The 17,817-nt window shown below is 46.6% G+C and overlaps 1 protein-coding gene across 1 annotated transcript; it reads left to right on the top strand.

The window, feature by feature from the left end:
• Window positions 1–342: 342 nt before the first annotated feature.
• Window positions 343–17,038, top strand: usp11 (ubiquitin specific peptidase 11). The gene is made up of 21 exons (XM_087834456.1): window positions 343–629; window positions 4,273–4,382; window positions 4,460–4,590; window positions 5,681–5,798; window positions 6,742–6,887; window positions 7,066–7,127; window positions 7,556–7,655; window positions 9,266–9,439; window positions 10,193–10,351; window positions 10,504–10,728; window positions 11,888–11,971; window positions 12,218–12,312; window positions 12,392–12,595; window positions 12,688–12,788; window positions 13,241–13,735; window positions 14,121–14,191; window positions 14,557–14,669; window positions 15,598–15,747; window positions 15,841–15,956; window positions 16,037–16,125; window positions 16,280–17,038. The coding sequence occupies exons 1-21, from the start codon at window positions 520–522 to the stop codon at window positions 16,592–16,594; spliced, it is 3,168 nt and encodes a 1,055-aa protein (XP_087690582.1). The 5' UTR covers window positions 343–519; the 3' UTR covers window positions 16,595–17,038.
• Window positions 17,039–17,817: the final 779 nt, after the last annotated feature.

Below are 17,817 nucleotides of genomic sequence, written 5' to 3' on the forward strand. Positions count from 1 at the left end.
CCAGAGAACTGCCGCTCACAGCCAAGATACAACACAGAACGGGACAAATTAAATCGATCCTCTAATTGAAAAAATTTTCTTAATTTTTTGCTGTGTTCAATTTTGTGACGTTTTATTAACTAAAAAAATAAATTTATTTAAATGAATTCTTTACGTTTGCTGCTATTTGTTTATGATTCTCTCCATATAAATTTTTATAAAAAATATATATTTTTATTTTTAATCTTTTCTTACTTATCTAAACGTAGTCTGTTTGTTTTATTTAATATTTTATTTTAATTTAATATATTAGTTTTGGTGTTTTGCTTCCCCTGCTGGTGACTCCGGGGTAGTTCGCACGTCTCCTGCCGGAATTCGTCATCGTCCGGGTCTGAGCCGTTTCCTACTTCCGCAAACAGAGGGCTGCGAGCTTCCCCGTTTATCGGCAGATCAATGCGGCGGCGGACTTCTGCTTCTCATTTCCTGGCTCTCTTTAACATTTCCGACACCTCTGACATTTATGAGTGATTGATCGGCGTCATGACGGCCAACAGCCGCTGCTCCGCCGCGGAGTCCCCGGGCCTGGAGACCCAGCGACGTGAGATCGAGTCTCTTCTACGGGAGTGCGAGCTCCGCGCTGGGGAGAGCTGGTGAGAGTCCGACCGCCTCTCCGCTCCACACATACACACACACAGATAAACACGGTGACAGGGCTAACGATTATCTCCACACGGGTAACGCTGCTAAACGGTGATTAACCGCTTTAACTGTGGGGTGGAGCAGCTTTGGTGTGGCTGCTGGAGTTTTTCTGGGACGGTTTAACGGCTCAATGCTACGTGTTAGCCGTGTTAGCTTATGCTAAGCAGGCAGACGTTGCTCTGACCTAGCATGCGCTGTTAACGTTAGCCTGTCGACCAGCTGTCTCTGGTGAGGCGTTCAGGGTCACCTCGTATCCCCCGAATCGTGTTTTTATTTATTGCCGGTTTCAGTCCCAGTTTATTCTCCTCTGGGCGACCTCCTGCTCATTTAGGAGTTGGAATGCAGAGCAGGGCCGCCAGTAAATATTTTCAGTTTCATTTTCCAGTGAAGGAGGAAAGATTTAACTTGCAGTTTTGTAAAACTATAAAACACTCTGTCACGACTGAAAGTCAAATAGAAAAATATGATTGAAACATTATCTGCAGGAATGATATTTGTAAATCAGCTGATCAGTCAGCTCTTCATCAGACCGGCTTTTCAAAATAGTCTAATTAGTTCGTGAAATAGTGACAATCTAAATGTTTTACATTTTTTACAATCTATAATTTATTAACCTGTTTGTGGACTCTGAGTTTTATCTTTCGTCTCATATATACCGATGTCTGTCCACTTACTCACAGTTAATATTTTGCCCTTTTAAAAGGAAAGAAAGTTCCAGTGAATTAGCTTTAACACCCAGGTGAGGTGAGGACACGAGGCAGGAGTCTTTATGGACTGTGATGTTCACAGAAGACATTGTGATTTGAAAGACAGGTGGCTGATCTTAAGGTGCTCAGATCTTCACAAGGAGTGAGCAGGATGGGCGGGAGTGGAAATGAGTACACAAGCTCAAAGTTAGAGAGGCATGGTTGCGATGGTTTGGACACGTGCAGAGGAGGGATAGTTGATATACTGGACAAAGGATGGAGAAGACAGAGCTTCCAGGCAGGAGGAAAAGGGGAAGACCTCAGAGAAGATTGATAGATGTAGTGAAGCAGGACATACAGATGGCTGGTGTGACAGAGGAGGATGCTCAGAGGTGGGATGGGGTGGGCAGGAGGCAGATGATCTGCTGTGACGATCCCTTGTTAGGGGCCGACTCCACAGTGTAGTGGTTCAGACAGTTTGTGCACACAGCAGGAAACACAATTCCCTCTGGTGCCCACGAGGAGCAGCTGGAAGTAGCTTTATTTCTACGTTTTATGCATTAAAAAGAACTTGGGTAGGCTATCATCACACATCCACGACAGTTTGTTTTTTCCTTGTTTGCTCAGTGAGATTAGATTTGACTGCACAAACAGGAGAAGCCTGCAAAGTCCACACCATGAAAACGTCTTGTTTCAGCCAAGTGAACAGAGAGTAAAAGCAGCGTTAAACGTCTTATTACTGAACTGCTGCGTTTTTATTTTTGACCTTTTCTGGATGCATGGACAACTCTTCAGAGTTATTTCAAACTTCAGCAGACACTGAAGGAATCAGCGCTGTGTGAGTGCAGCCTTTATTAAACCGGCAAGTCTTTGAAAACACGTTTTTATTTCGAGTTATTTCATTTGTAAAAAGCTTTCAGTGAAATATTGTTTTATTAAAACATTTAGATGACGGTCAGTGAGAATTCTGCTGCGATCACAGAAAATACCTTTAAAGGGAAACTCGTGTGTTTACGGGTGCAGCGAGCTGCTGATTAACTGAGAGGCTGATTGACAACGGCTGCATCAGACATGCGACAGGAAATAAACAATAAAATCCAGACGCTGGTTAGAACACGCCCTCATTCCTTCACACTAAAAAAACCCGTCTTCAGAAGCACCGTGACTCTGCAGGTTTGCGGCGCTGCAGCGTCAGACGTCACCGGGATTTACTTTCTGTTCAATATTCAAATAAATCACACAGCAGGCCGGCGGCTGCTCACAGTGAGGCCGTCCAGGCTGACAGTTTGATGCTTCTGTTTGGGCCTTTTGCTCACATTTACACCTCCAGGAAATCAGCAGATGGAAAATGATTTATCCATACAAGAAAGTGCCAGCTACATTTTTTATGAAGCGTCGGCAGGCAAAGCGTTTTTCTGTCAAACAGGAATAAAAGAATAATGAGTCCTTAAAGCAGAACAGCACAGAGACCGAACGCTGCAGTCTAACCTCTGAGGACTGATGCTGCGACGGATTTTCATCGCCATCAGATTTATTAACGCCCGCCACTGTGACGCTTCCTGCTCTGCTGCTTTGGTTTTAGCAGCTTTGGTTTCACTTCTAATTTTGGAGCAGGTCATGTCTCTGCTGCAGCTTCAGATAAGACAGAAAGTGATGAAAACAGGTTAGAAATGTGGGATCATGAAGTAATGACTATGTTAAGCTCTAGAGGTGGGAATCACCACACATCCCACGATACGATATTATTGCAATTTTTAAAAATATTTTGCAATATTCAGATTCTGTACATAAAGGTAAACTTTATCAATATTCATTTTCTCTAATATCAAAGTCTCACACTCAGTCTTTCTCTCATTTCAGTTTTATTGTTGACAAACTGAACGGTTTGTATCACAGTCTAGTCCAACTTAACTGAATCAACCATCTGGTACAATTATAGCTATTCTGAACTATGCAGTTTATGAAAACTATGCAGCCCCTTCAGCAACTGAAGAATTTGAAAGTAAATTAAAACAAAATATAATTTTACATTAAATAAAAAAGTTTTAAACTTCATTAAAATAAAACATGTCTTAAATTAAAATAAGTAAACTGTCATGTTTATTGCTGCCATAAACAAGTTAAACACATTTGGACAGTGAAGGAATGTCAGGATTCTTGCTCAGAAAAAGGATCAACATGCTCTGAAGTCAGAGCACAAAAACCTTTTTGTAACAAAATATTGATTTCTGCTGTCCCTGTATCCATACATTATTAGAAACAAAATATCACCATGCTACACAGTATCCATTTTTCCCCCACCCCTATTAAGCCCCGGATTTTGCTTCTGGTCGCAAAGAAAACAGAAGAAATCCCAAACATGAATTTATTTTAGCAAAACATCCGATATTTGCTGCTTCTGGCGTCTCAGGATGCAGTGATGTCGCACTAATGTGAACTGTTTACGGTGATTGATGTCATCTGTTTGTAGATTTTACATTAGTGTGATTTCCCAGCCTGCTGGTTTTGTTTGGACTGTTTTTAAAAAGAAAATCCACTAAAATAAAACCGTGACAGAAATAATGTTTGTGACACATCATCCTGTCTCTTCATTTTTAGGCAAAAATAATGAAAATAACGACTTATTCAAAGCTTTTGGTGCCTTTCATCAGGATATTTTGGGGGTTTCCACATTTTGGTTGAAGAAAACAAATGATCAACAGTCACTTTGTTGCTTTGTTTTGTTTACCAGCTATTAACTGATTTTTTAAGTAATCCTTCCTCCCGTTCCTGGGAGTAATCTCAGGTAAGATGTCGATTCATTCGTGTTCGGCTGATTTGTTGGCCGTAAAGTTTATGATGGAGGCAGCAGTGTTTTATGAAAGTGTCCTCAAAGAGCGGTGTAATAATGTGTGTGTGTGTGTTGTAGGTATGTGGTAGATCGCCGCTGGTTTGACCAATGGAAGGAGTTTGTGGAGACCGGAGATCAGAACTCGACGTCTTTCCCGGGTCAGATCGACAACGCGGAGCTGTTCGAGGGTCAGTTACGCTTCGTTTGCTTCACGAGACACAAAACGATTTGTTTTCTTCAGCGAAGTGTCGCGTCCTGCTTTCAGATCTGGACTCGTACCACCTGAAGGATCGTCTGGTGGAGGACGAGGACTTTGTGCTGGTGCCGGCAGAGGCGTGGCACAAGCTGCTGTCTTGGTACGGCATGGCGGACGATCAGCCGCCGCTAGAACGCAAGGTAACGTCACCACGCACCGCGCGGTGCCCTGAGTCCAGAATGAGAGCGGAGAGTTTCTGTTGGTGAGAGTTTGAAACACATAAAAATGAAAAACCTCCCCTGATGTAAATCTGGCTGCTCTCGCCTTCAAGGCGTCTCCTCGCACAGCTCTGGGCTGCGCGTAGTCTGGCTGCTGTGTTTACATCACTTCCTGGAATCCCTGTTTTGCATCTCTTTCTCACATCTGAGCGCCGTCGTCAGACCGAGGATCAGTGCTGACCCCCGAGGGCGGAGCAGCCGGGCAGGAACGTCACCGTGATCGTCACTCTTTCTGTTTCTCGTCCTCCGACTGTCAACACAGTTTTCCTGTAATCTCGTGAGAAAGGACGAGACTTTTAAGCAAAACTAACATTCGCTTGTCATTGATATGACGGGTGGAATGAAATGAAATGATAAAGAAACAAGAGGGCGAATGAAAACTTTGACTTTTTTATTCAGCGGCCCAGATAACTCGTGACACGCTCTCTTTTCCTGGTGAAGTTTGCGCATCGTTTTCATGTAACTTCCACGTAAATTCAGATATTTTAAATCATGACGTTCCCGATCCGTCCTTAGGCAAACATTTGTCTGCACGCCATCACCGTCTTTGTTCGCTACGTGACAGATTTGTCAAATTTGTCTCTTGACTGAAATAAAACTTCACGATGAAGACTCGTGTTTCTGATGAGACTCGCTGCTGCGAGGTGTGAAACAGCAGCCAGAGCTGCACGAGGAGGCGAGGAACAGCAGCGAGCTTTGTGGGCGGAGCCGTGAACTTTTACCATAATGAATCTGCTGGCAGCCACGCTGTGGTGAGCCGACCCTCAACTGGTGACAGGAGGAAAGTCCCACAAAGTAAATCATTCACTTGTGTGAAGCACTGGTTCAATGTTGGATCAAAGGGTAGGAAGCAACGTGTGTGTGTGTGTGTGTGTGTCTGTGTGTGTGTGTGTGTGTGTGTGTGTGTGTGCGTGTGTGTGTGCGTGTGTCTGTGTGTGTGTGTGTGTGTGTGTGTGCGTGTGTGTGTGCGTGTGTCTGTGTGTGTGTGTGTGTACGTGTGTGTGTGTGTCAGGTGGTGGACCTGCCCAGCACTCTGAAGGTGGAGGTTTACCCCATCGAGATCTTCCTCTGCCTCCACAGCAACATGGAGAACGCCGTCACCACAAAGTTCAGCCGAACCGACAGCATACGTGAGTCCGTCCGTAGGTCTGTGTGTCGGCGAGGTTCACGTTTAATCGGCCTTTTCTCTCCCTAAAGACAAAAATGCTTCGTAGTTTAGTTACTTTCTCCGACTTTATAAACCACACTCGTCCAAACCTGCCGGCTGCCGCTGCATCCATGTCCTCCAGGTCACATGCACAGGAGCGGCTTCACACCGCGTGACGCAACACAAACACAAACAAAGGCGGCAGACAGAGTTTGGAAACGAGTGAATAACCGCCTGGTAACAATGAGGCGATAAAGCTCAGGCTACACAACCTGTTCTCAACCAACTAGCTGTGAAGGGGAGCTGCTGTCAGTTCATTCAGAGGTTACCTGTTTAGGTAAGGAGGCGGGACCTGCTTTACATGTGAGCTCGTTTTCTTTTATTAATCAGATTCAGCACATTTGACAGCAGCAGCTGTGAAGATGTGTGATAAACACATACATACACTAATAAACTGCTTACAGTTACTTATTACTGAGGAACTGAAGCCTGTGAAAGTCTTTCTACAAACTAATGACTCAGAAAGATTTAAAGACTGAAACTGATGACATTCACTCATGAAGCTTCACCTGAGGACAGATTCCTCGGTCACCACATACAAAGTCGCGCTACGCTGCAGTTTGTTGGGTCGAAGCATTAATTAAAGGAAGTTTAACTTCCACGCCGTTACAGAGTTCTCGCATCAGTGTCAGTGCTGTGGTCTCTCTGTTTCACGAGCAGGAAGGGGCGGTTCATCACGAGCGTCGTGTTAACACGTGTTCGTCTTTATGTTAACAGGAAGCTGATGTCAGGGGCAGAATATGTTCCCCTGAGGGTTCACAAACAGCTGTTTCAAACACTGTGTGTGTGTGTGTGTGTGTGTGTGTGTGTGTGTGTGTGTGTGTGTGTGTGTGTGTGTGTGTGTGTGTGTGTGTGTGTGTGTGTAGATTCGATCCAGAGGGCGATGTGTCAGGCCTTCTCCGTACCTCCGGGCTCAGAGTGCCGCCTGTGGATGAAGAGTTCGGACAGCAGCTGCGAGCGTCTTAGGAACGTGCACATGAGCGTGCTGGACGCCTGCTTGAGCTCGGGGATGGTGAGCGTGACGCTACAGTCTTAACGTCGCTGCATATGTGGAATAATTCTCCATGTCCGGCTGACGTTTCCCACTTCCTCATAGCACCACTCTAAAATAACAAGCTGTCCACCTCAGAGATAAGCTGGAACATGCCTGTGTGTGTGTGTGTGTGTGTGTGTGTGTGTGTGTGTGTCAGACGGTGATCATGGAGACGAGGAATGCAGACGGCACCTGGCCGAGCTCCAGGCCTCAGATCATGTAAGAGCACTCGCCTCTCTCGTCGCTGTCGTCGTCTCTGCTTTTCTTCACCTGCTTAGTTTTAGTTTTTTTGTTCCTTTTTTTATTTGTCATTTCCTCATCTTTGATTTCGCCTCTTCCTGTTTGGAGAAGTTGCGTGATACCATCACCATCGTGATGTTTGTCTGTCGCTCTCTCTCACCAGATGTCACAAAAACGGTTAAAATGCTTCCTTCATTGACTCGACTGTTGATCTGAATGATGAAATATCAGGACAGCTGTGCTCTTTAATGGATTCAGCTGCTCCGAGCATGTTTCAGCTGACTTTCCCACATATTTGGTCAGCTGACCCTTTGTTTTTGTTTCCTGTTCAAGAGCAAAACGGCGTTTCTGTCACCGTAACGCTGCTCAGGTGTTGTAAACGCTGCTGACTCTGTTCTCGGTTGCAGGAGGAACTCTGTGGAGGAGCAGGACTCGTACAGAGGGCAGCCGGGCGTCTGCGGCCTCACCAACCTGGGCAACACCTGCTTCATGAACTCAGCGTTACAGGTTTAAACGGATTTTATTTTTACTTTGGTTGCTACACCAGACACATGGATCATGTGTCAGAGAGAGATGTCACATGGCTGAGCAGGTGACATCCATCAGGGCGGGGCCTGGGTTGGACTGCAGCCGGGACCACTGACACAAATACCTGATACCTGCGAGTGTCAGTCAGGAAGTGCAGTCCAGACCATTAGCACCATTTGTATAAATGCAAACGCAGCGCTGACGCTGTTGCTGTGACGACGCTGTGATTTACAAACCTTTGGTTTTTATCTTCTGCTGTAATCAAATATGTGTTTCTGTGATTTTATACGGCGTCCTGACTTGTTCTGTTGTTGTTGTTTTTATTAAGTATGCAGTGATTAGTTGGTCGTGGCAGAGGCTGCAGGTTTCTTCCTGTTAAAAGGGAGTTTTTCCTTCCCTCTGTCGCCAAAGTGCTCATAGGGGGTCACATGATTGTTGGGTTTTTCTCTGTATGTGTTATTGCAGGGTCGACCTCACAGTATGAGCCGACTGTTGTTGTGATTTGACGCTGTGTAAATAGAATGATTTGAACTAGTTTAGTTTGTAATTGGACATTAGACACTTTTCTTCTTCTTCCAACTTGTGGTTTGTCGTTTGTGCTTTGACCCGCTCGACTAGCGAACCAGATTAGAAGACTTCATTGTCATTTATTGTTATTTTCTCATGAGAAAATAACAATAAACGTATGTTTGGTGTTTCTTGTTAGACTGAAGCTTGTTTTCATTTTGGCACCTTCAGCGAGAGACGTTTGCTTCTCTTTCACTCGTCACTCAGCTGCAGCTCAAACGCCGACACGTGTGAGCTGCAGCTGAGTGTTCAGGTACTGTTGAACATGTGCAGGGTGTGAACCTCAGAATAAAGTGGAAGGTTAGTCCAGACATGTGTAACTGTGTAAATATGGCAGACTGTATGTTTTGGTTGTTTTGTAAAACAGTCACATAAAGGTTTTCTGCATTTCCTGGCAGAGCAGAGGTGAAACGCTGCAGCGTCTTCCTCCGTGTCTGATCCCTCTCGCCCTGTAATTCTGTTGCTCTGACGCAGCGCCGAGCTTTGTGGAGCTCAGATCAGCGTCCAAATGTCACTTTTTTAGCAATCAGTAGATCTAAAGGGATCCCTGGTTCATCAGAACTCGAGGACATTTGTGTATCTTTGAAGTTCTCTAACTGGATTTTAGCAGTTTGAGTTTTACAGCGAGTCCTGAAACCTGCTCGGTGCATAATTAACACCTGTGTGGTGTCAGTGTTGCTCCTTGGATTTCTGCAAAGGCACTTGGAGCTGAGCTTCAGGTTAATATTCACTGAAAACATCACTTCATGCACGAGAACACTTTTTAACGTTTTAATTAGATGACGTCACTGCAGCGTGCTCTGACCCGGCGCCATCAGCAGCAAACAGTCGTCCATCTCTGTGGAGTTTTGTCCCGGATTAAAGTATCTTTGCAGAACTCGCAGTTCAAACGGTTTTCCTCTGTTTATCCTCGGGCTTAAGCAACTGTTTCAGCTCCTCCCCCCTTAAGCTAACTCTGTTCTGATTGGCTGCCCATCACTAACAGATGTGTAGTAACTCCTCGTCTCCTCATGTCTCTGCAGTGTCTGAGTAACACTCCGCCCCTGACGGAGTACTTCCTGCAGAACTCTTATGTGGATGAGCTGAACTTCACCAACCCTCTGGGAATGAAGGGAGAGATCGCCGAGGCCTACGCCGACGTCATCAAGCAGATGTGGTCAGGGAGGCATTACTCTGTGGTGCCGCGCGTCTTCAAGGTAGCCGCACGTTACCCTGACAGGTGTCCCGTTACACTCGGGTGTGTTTCACCCGTAGAGTCGAGACGCACCCTAAAGCTGAGGCGGCGACGCGTGGCGGGTCGTCCAGAAGAGCCGGAGTTTGTGACTCGGCACGACAGAAATGACACAAACTGACCTGAAAACATTTTTAAGTGTGATTACAGTTACACAGGAAACTAATACAGATATAAACACAGACTTTATTAATCCCACCTGTCACAGCAGGACAAGCAACAGGAGGAAATGTGAACTTAGAGATTTATTAGAAAACTTTTCTCTCTATTTTGTTCCCAATTGAAGGAAATGTCATGAAATAAAATAAACTAAACTATCAATGCAAAACAGAAAAACTCAAAAAGTAAATGCAGAAATTCAGTGAAGCCTTCAGGCCACTCAGATGCTTTATTTTCATGTCCCAAAACTTCTCTGCTACTCTCACAGTGTTTCACAGAGCACATCAATTATTATTCGGCTGATGTTTCTGCAACTAAACTAAAACTTGAAAAATGAAAGGTTAACATCCCAAATGTACTGAAGGAAGAGCAGAAAGCTACAAACGTAGAAATACTTCTTGAATTTCCTTCTTCTTATTTACTTAAGTAAATTGTACATTTACATCCAGTGGTGTTGGGTGGAGGTGAGAGACGGGGGGGCAGGGAGTAAGCTTAGTCTGTGTGGCAGAAGCTTCGGTCTGATTGGTGGTACGTTTCCCTGCTTCCTGTTTGTGTGCAGACGAAGGTGGGCCACTTTGCCTCTCAGTTTCTGGGCTACCAGCAGCACGACAGTCAGGAGCTGCTGTCCTTCCTGCTGGACGGGCTGCACGAAGACCTGAACAGAGTCAAAAACAAAGAGTACATCGAGCTGCGGGACGCCGATGGGCGACAGGACCAGGTGAGCGGAGCAAAGGCCGACTCCAGCTCGCCGTGTGATGGGCTTCATTTCACTTCCTGTCTTTAAATTTCACCTTCCAGTAATTCTCTGTGTTTGAAAGCGTCTTCGTTGGTTTTAGCTGCAATCAATTCAGCTCCTGTTTAATCTGACAGGAAGTGGCGGAGGAGGCGTGGCGTAACCACCTTCGGCGGAACGACTCTGTGATCGTCGACACTTTTCACGGCCTCTTCAAGTCCACGCTGGTCTGTCCCGAGTGCCACAAGGTTTCTGTGACCTTTGACCCATTCTGCTACCTGAGCGTCCCGCTTCCTGTCAGCAAGGAGCGTGTCATGGAGGTGTTCTTCGTCTCCCTGGACCCGTACGCCAAACCTGTCCAAGTAAGCGCTCATCACCAGAGATAATCCGATTACCAAGTAACGAGTAAAGTAAGGGATTACTATTGCAAAAACTGTAATTAGATTACCGTTACATTCCCGTAGGAACGCTGCGTTACTGCGTTACTAAAACCGTGATTTTTTGCGAGAATGTCTCATGACAGTGACGTAAGCGAGTGCGACGTTCGTGACAACAGCTGTGTGCAGATCAACAATGGATCATATATCGAGTGCAGAGAGAGTATGAGCGTGCAGCGTTTAAAGCGTGGAAGTACTGACCTTACTTTGAGTTTGATTCCATAAAAAGTGACAAAAACATTAGTGTCCGTTGTGCGTGGGAAGAAAACTTCTTTTTACAGCGAAAAAACCCCTAAACTTCCAAACAAGCACCGAGTAGCTACGACGTAATGGGAAACTCACAGAGAAACTCGCGGATTCTTCCACTGACCGCTGCACACCTGCACCAGGGTAACCCTCCGCCTACCCACTCCTGCTTTACAGGTGAAAATAGAGCAACAGGACCGCTAGTCTTTGACTTTATTTATTTTCTGCTGTGTTTTACTTGCATCTATTTGAAAGACTGAGTGTAAACACACAAAATATTTTATTTTATGTGCTGGAATGTGCAGAAAATAGGTTTAAATGTTAAACTAATTTCTTCCAGTCAGAGAATGTTGCAGATAATTAAATGTTTGCTTGATGCATAAAGTTAAAAGATTAAAACTAATAAAACAAGTTTTAAAAAGAGACTTTTCCATTTGATTACATTTTGTATGATGGATTATGTAGAAAAAGTAGAATTGGGCTGAAAGATCTATCACTTTATCACCTATTCAGGTTGTAAATCGTGTTTTTAAAAAGTAACTAAGTAATTAATTACTTTTGAAAATAAGTAATCAGTAAAGTAACGGGATTACTTTTTTGGGGAAGTAATCAGTAATTAGTTACTGATTACTTTTTTCAAGTAACTTGACCAACACTGTTCATCACTGACCGTGGTCGTGTAGTTCTCTGCAGTTACTCTGAATAAAGAGATCCAAGTGTGTTTCTGGTCTTTGGTTCTCTTCTTATCCAGGAAAATTCTAACTTCTGTGACGTGTGCGTGTGTGTGTGTGTGTGTGTGTGTGTGTGTGCGTGCGTGCGTGTGTGTGTGTGTCTGCAGCATCGTGTTGTGGTTCCTAAAGCAGGAAAAGTGTCCGACCTCTGCTCCGCTCTGTCAGAGATGACCAGCGTGCCGCCCACTCAGGTCAGTGTGTTCAGGAGGTTTCCGTTCGGTTAAACACACTTTTAATCACGTGCAGATCAAAAGTGGTTTCACTGACTGCACATTAATCCAGCCTTTGTCTGCTCTTCTCTTAAAGTTTCTGGCTTCAGTTTGTAGCGTGTGAACTCTGTTAGGGCAGCTTGGCATGACTCAGTTCAAAATAATCCTTCTTTATCCGTATGAAGCAGACTGTCCCTTAAAGCTCCTCCCCCTGACTTTGTGTTCCAGATGGTGGTCGCTGACGTCTTCAATCATCGTTTCTATAAGATCTACAACATGGGCGAAAGTCTGAGCGCCATTCTCGACCGAGACGACATCTTTGTGTAAGGAAAAAAAGAATCAGTCCTCTAATGACCAAACACAAAAGACTTTCTGTGACTCACCTGCTGAACCCGCGTTCAGGTACGAGCTGAGCGTGCTGGAGGAGCAGCCTGAGGAGCAGGTGCTGCTGGCGCTCTACCTGAGAGAGCGCTCGCACTACAGAGACTACGGCTCGGGCGGCGGCTCGTACGGCACGTCGCTATTCGGACACCCGCTGCTGCTCAACGTGCCGCGCAGCAGCTGCAGCCAGGAGGCGCTCTACAACCTGTTCCTGCAGAGACTGGCGTGAGCAGAACGCGCACACACACACACACACACACACACACAGAGTTTGTGAATATACTGAGTTTTGCTGGGCGGTGTCGCTGTGTGTGCAGGCGTTATGTGCGACTTCCTGATCCGTCTGAGGAGTTGGAGGAAGAGGAGGAAGATGATGAAGAGGAGCTGTACAAGACTCAGACCAACGGCATCAGTGATGGTACAAATCTTTCTGGTTCTGATGCTGCCGTTCGTTTCATGTTGTCATAAATTTATTTGTTTGGCTTCTGCAATTCAATTCAATTCAATTTTATTTATATAGCGCCAAATCACAACAAATGTCGCCTCAAGGCGCTTCATAGATACAGAGAAAAACCCAACAATCATATGACCCCCTATGAGCAGCACTTTGGCGACAGTGGGAAGGAAAAACTCCCTTTTAACAGGAAGAAACCTCCAGCAGAACCAGGCTCAGGGAGGGGCGGGGCCATCTGCTGTGATTGGTTGGGGTGAGAGAAGGAAGACAGGATAAAGACATGCTGTGCAGTGTTTTAACTTTTCCTCGAGCAAATATAAAAACGCTGACACAACGTTTGTGCGTCTTTCACACATTGTTTTGTGTTATCTGGGCTGAGTGAGCTCTGCAGCTGCTGCTTTGTGTTGTTTTCTCAGATGACGAGCAGGAGGAAGTGGAGCCTGCTGGCCCGTCCCAGACCGATTACTCCTGCGGTGACACGACGCCCAACAGCAAATCAGACGGCAACACAACAGAGCCACAGGCTGAGGAGAACCACATCCAGCCTTCACCGGACCACGGAGACCCCTGCGAGAACAGTAACGGCTCCCAGAGCCAGACGGAGCCCGGCTGCAGCGGAGACGCCATCAGCGCCGATGACGTGGCCCCCGGCGAGCAGTCGAGCGGTCCCGCAGAAGCCGACCGCGGCTCGAAACCTCCAGCGGAGCAGCCTCGTGAGCCAACCGAGGAAGAAAATGAAGAAGACAAGCAGGAGGAGGCTTGCTCTCCCAGCCCGCCAGCCAATGAGCATCCGGCTAAGAGGAGGGCGTGTCACGTCAGGAGGAAGCGTCTGTTCAGCATCCAGGCGGTCAACTCCAACGGGACGACCGAGAGGGGGATGGGAGAGGGAGGAAGCGCCGTGTCCTTCAGCTGTGAGTGTGAACGCACAAACACAACCTCTGTGACATCACACTGATGTCACTCATCAGTGCGATGATGATGATGATGATGATGAAGGAGCTTCAGACAGATGAGAATGAATCAGAATAAAATGAAAACATCTGAGTGGAGCCGTTTGCTCACTTCAACCTTCAAGTAAGCTTTCTTCTGATTGGCTGCCTCTGCTAAACAGTAGGTTTGAACAGCAGATGGGCGGAGCACAGCTTTTGGCTGATGGGGATTATTGGTAGTTACTGGAAACTTGAACCATGCTTAACATGGATCAGTGCAGCAGGAGAAGCAGAATCACCATGTTATCAGACGATGTCACATCCTGTCAGCGTATCAGCGTAGCTCACGCTTCCTTTGTCTCCGCAGCTCAGCCCTACGTGGCCATCGACTGGGAGCCCGACATGAAGAAGAGATTCTACAACGAGAACGAGGCTGAGGTCAGCGCCAACATTTAAGCCCTAATGTAACACACTCACAGGGCGTGTCCTGAATAACTGAGGGTGACGTGTTTAAATACAAATGGCGCTGAGTGCGTCACAAAAACAACATGACCTTCTAGGTTGGTTCATATAGAGATGGATCTGAATTATCTGGTGTTTGGTCAGTGGTTTAAACAGGTGAGAGATCTGAGGCTCTGTAAACATCCACGGTACAATAACAGCAGTCCTGTAACATGTTAACAGGCTGAGAGGTTTGAGGACGTAATTGAACACACAGGTGCAAACAGAAGGACAGACGTTTAACACTCATTTGTCCTCTGGCACCTCTGACATTAAAACCTGTCTTTCCTCCTCCTGTGTAGAAGTACGTGAAGCATGCCAGCATGGAGGTCCCTCAGCAGCACATGACTGTTCAGCTGCAGCAGTGCATCGAGCTGTTCACCACTGTGGAGACGCTGGAGGAGGAGAACCCATGGTAACACACACACACACACACACAGACACACACACACACACACACACACACAGAGTAGTGAGAGTCTGAGCAGAGCTGACCACACTGTGAGAAACCAGTGAGAAGTAAACTGGTGGACAAGCTCCATTAAAAGACTAAATACTCTGAAGGTTTCAGCTGTTTCAGGTAAAGACGTCTGTTACTGTAACGTCCAGATCCAGGGTGGAGCTTCTGTCCCCGAGTTTGAAAAGCAGACGCCGTCCACGTTTTCATTTCAGTGGTGGTAATTTAACCTGCTGTGGTGCACACAGCGCCCTCTAGTGGTAGCCCTGGAGTCAGATCACACTTTCAGTCCAGTCAACACAATGAGTGTGTTGAGTGAATGAGTGTGGGCAAGTGTGCAAAGCCTGTATGCATGCATCAAGGTTTTACATTCATCAACATGTAAAACCTGATGAGCTGAGATGCTGGGCGGCGTGGTGGTGCAGCGGGTAGCATGGCCGCCTCACAGCAGGTCCTGAGCTTGAATCCAGTCTGGGTTCTCCCCAATTACTCCGGCGTCCTCCTGCCGGATAATAAGTGCTTGATTAACCCCGAGGGGCGCCGGCATGATGAGATATTCTTTGTTTCGTAGGTTTGCTGTTGTTTTGCTTCCTTGACTGAATAATGAAAACCTTTCATTCAAAGCAGCAAAATAACACTCAGCTGGATGGTTTAGTGGTGAGACTACACGCCCTCGTAGCAGGAGTCACAAGTTTGATTCCCATCCGGTATTGAAAAAGGGTCCTGGCTAGACGCCCCATGCTTAGAAAAACAACGACCCCTGAATGTCGTGGCTACATCTGCAGCCTGTCTGCAGTTGGGACATGTTCAGTATATGTTGTACTGTGTGACTTTACACTGCACAGCTTTCCTGCAGATACTCACATCTGCTCCGTGTGTGTTTCAGGTACTGTCCGGTGTGTAAGAAGCACCAGCTGGCCACGAAGAAGCTGGATCTCTGGTCTCTGCCAGAGGTTCTCATCATCCACCTCAAGAGGTTCTCCTACACCAAGTTCACCAGAGAGAAGCTGGACAGCATCGTGGAGTTCCCCCTCAGGTGCACACACACACACACACACACACACACACACACACACACACACTGATGGAGGAGTCGCACACTGACAGCTGACATGTGTTCATGTTACAGAGACCTCGACTTTTCCGGCTTCCTCCTGAGGAAGACGCTCTCCAGTGAGGAGCCTCCAAGCCGCTATGACCTCATCGCCGTGTCCAATCACTACGGAGGCCTCAGAGATGGACATTGTAAGTTCGTCGTTCATGTTGTGGTCAGTGATTTGTTTGTCACATGACTTCATGACTTTAACCATCACGTGTTTCTGCAGACACCACCTATGCGAAGAACAAGGACAACGGTCAGTGGTATTACTTTGACGACAGTAAAGTGACCTACGCCACAGAGGACCAGATCGTGGTCAGTACCCCCCGCCCCCACGCTCATTCATTCTCGCACACACCTGTTCAGTCAGATTTCACTCTGATCTTGTCACCTGACTAACGATCATTGGAAGCGGCAGCGCGTCGTCTTTATTTTAACGTAATGTTTGTGTGCGTCTCTCCTCCCACAGACCAACGCTGCCTACGTTTTGTTCTACCAGCGACAGGACAAGATCAGAAAACCCACACTGCCCGCCCCCAACGCAGGCCCTGCCCCCAACGCAGGCCCTGCCCCCAACGCAGGCCCTGCCCCCAACGCAGGCCCTGCCCCCAACGCAGGCCCTGCCCCCAACGCAGGCCCTGCCCCCAATGCAGGCCCCGCCCCCAACGCAGGCCCCACCTCCTCCAGCCAGACATCCAGTGACACTGCTTCCTGCAAAGACGACGAGGATGCCGCAGAGCTGGGCGCCGCCTCCGCCTCCAGCATCACTATGGAAACAGAATGATTGAGTAATTTGCTTTCTCCATCAGAGCAGCCTTTTCTTTGGTTTTTTCTTTATTTTTTTAGAATTCTCAGTCTATTTATTTTATTAATTTTATGGTGACGACACTTGAACTTCCTCTAACGGCGTCTCTTCATTCCAAGTTACCAAAAGCAGGAAAAAGCACATCAGCAGGCGGCGCTCGCAGCTCCTCCTCCTCCTTCACCGTGAACTCTCGACACTCAGGTAGTTTGGTGCACAAAGACTGAAGGTGACGTTTGCTGGAGGGCGGAGCTTAAACTCACACCTGAATACAGAGAAGCAGCCTGCTTCCTGCTTCAGGGAGGAACTGAACTCATTTAAGCTCTGACTGTTCACATTTCTAAGTTCATCTCCTCTTGACTCAGTTTTTGTAATCTGACATTCAAACGTTTGAAAAGCTGTTTAATTAAAATCATTTGAATTTTTCTGGATGTCTGATGCTCGTCCAGGTTGGGAAGACCAAACTCCAGATTAGCGCGCATTCGGAAGACTCTTTGGCCAATCAGCAGCAGTTCTGCAGTCAGCTGACTTTTTCCTTAAACTGTATATAAAAGACAGACAGTCTCATTATAATCATGAGGCTTAAACGGCGACTCATCGAGCAGTGTTTAGTGAGGTCACAGAGAGCGAGGGTCGTTGTTCCTCCATACAAACAGAAGTCGCCCCCTGGTGGTCATTAGAGGGCCGATTTAAAATACCAGCATTAGTTTCACACATCTGTTTTATTTCTGTGGTCATGCGAACATCTGCGAGATTTACCACTAACAGAGGTCATTCCAGTTCATGTTTTTTTTCCCTCTTTACATCAACAAACATGACGCCGACGGGCGCCGGCGAACGTGCCCACCAGCATTCGTTTATCTGGGGTAAACCTCGCAGACGCTCACGCGTCAGCTGACTGAAGAGGCCGCGCTGAGAGCAGACGAGTTCACGTTCACGTTGTTGCTTTTTCCACATTCAAAGTTTTTACAATTATTCAAGCTGAGCGAGTTCGAAAAGCCAGTTTCTCGTAGCAAATGTTTGAGGCAGAAATTAAATGATAAAAGTTAAAAGTCATCTTGCTAAGACATGTTTAGGAAATAAGAGCACAGAGGTTTCAGTTAAAGCCTTGATTCGCGAGCAGCTCAAACCTGCGACGACCTTTTGTGTTTGCTGTAAAGTATTCGGAGATGCACTGATTACAGCGGCAGCTTTGATCCGAGTCT

Source organism: Neolamprologus brichardi, chromosome 20, assembly GCF_056152115.1.
Source record: "Neolamprologus brichardi isolate AB-2024 chromosome 20, ASM5615211v1, whole genome shotgun sequence".
Taxonomy (NCBI): domain Eukaryota; kingdom Metazoa; phylum Chordata; class Actinopteri; order Cichliformes; family Cichlidae; genus Neolamprologus; species Neolamprologus brichardi.

Excerpts from the sequence above, each read along its gene's own strand:
- usp11 (XM_087834456.1), top strand. The coding sequence starts at position 520 with ATGACGGCCAACAGCCGCTGCTCCGCCGCGGAGTCCCCGGGCCTGGAG. Across the intron at positions 4,383-4,459 it reads CAACGCGGAGCTGTTCGAGG|ATCTGGACTCGTACCACCTG; the intron begins GTCAGTTACGCT and ends TCCTGCTTTCAG. Across the intron at positions 13,736-14,120 it reads AAGCGCCGTGTCCTTCAGCT|CTCAGCCCTACGTGGCCATC; the intron begins GTGAGTGTGAAC and ends TTGTCTCCGCAG.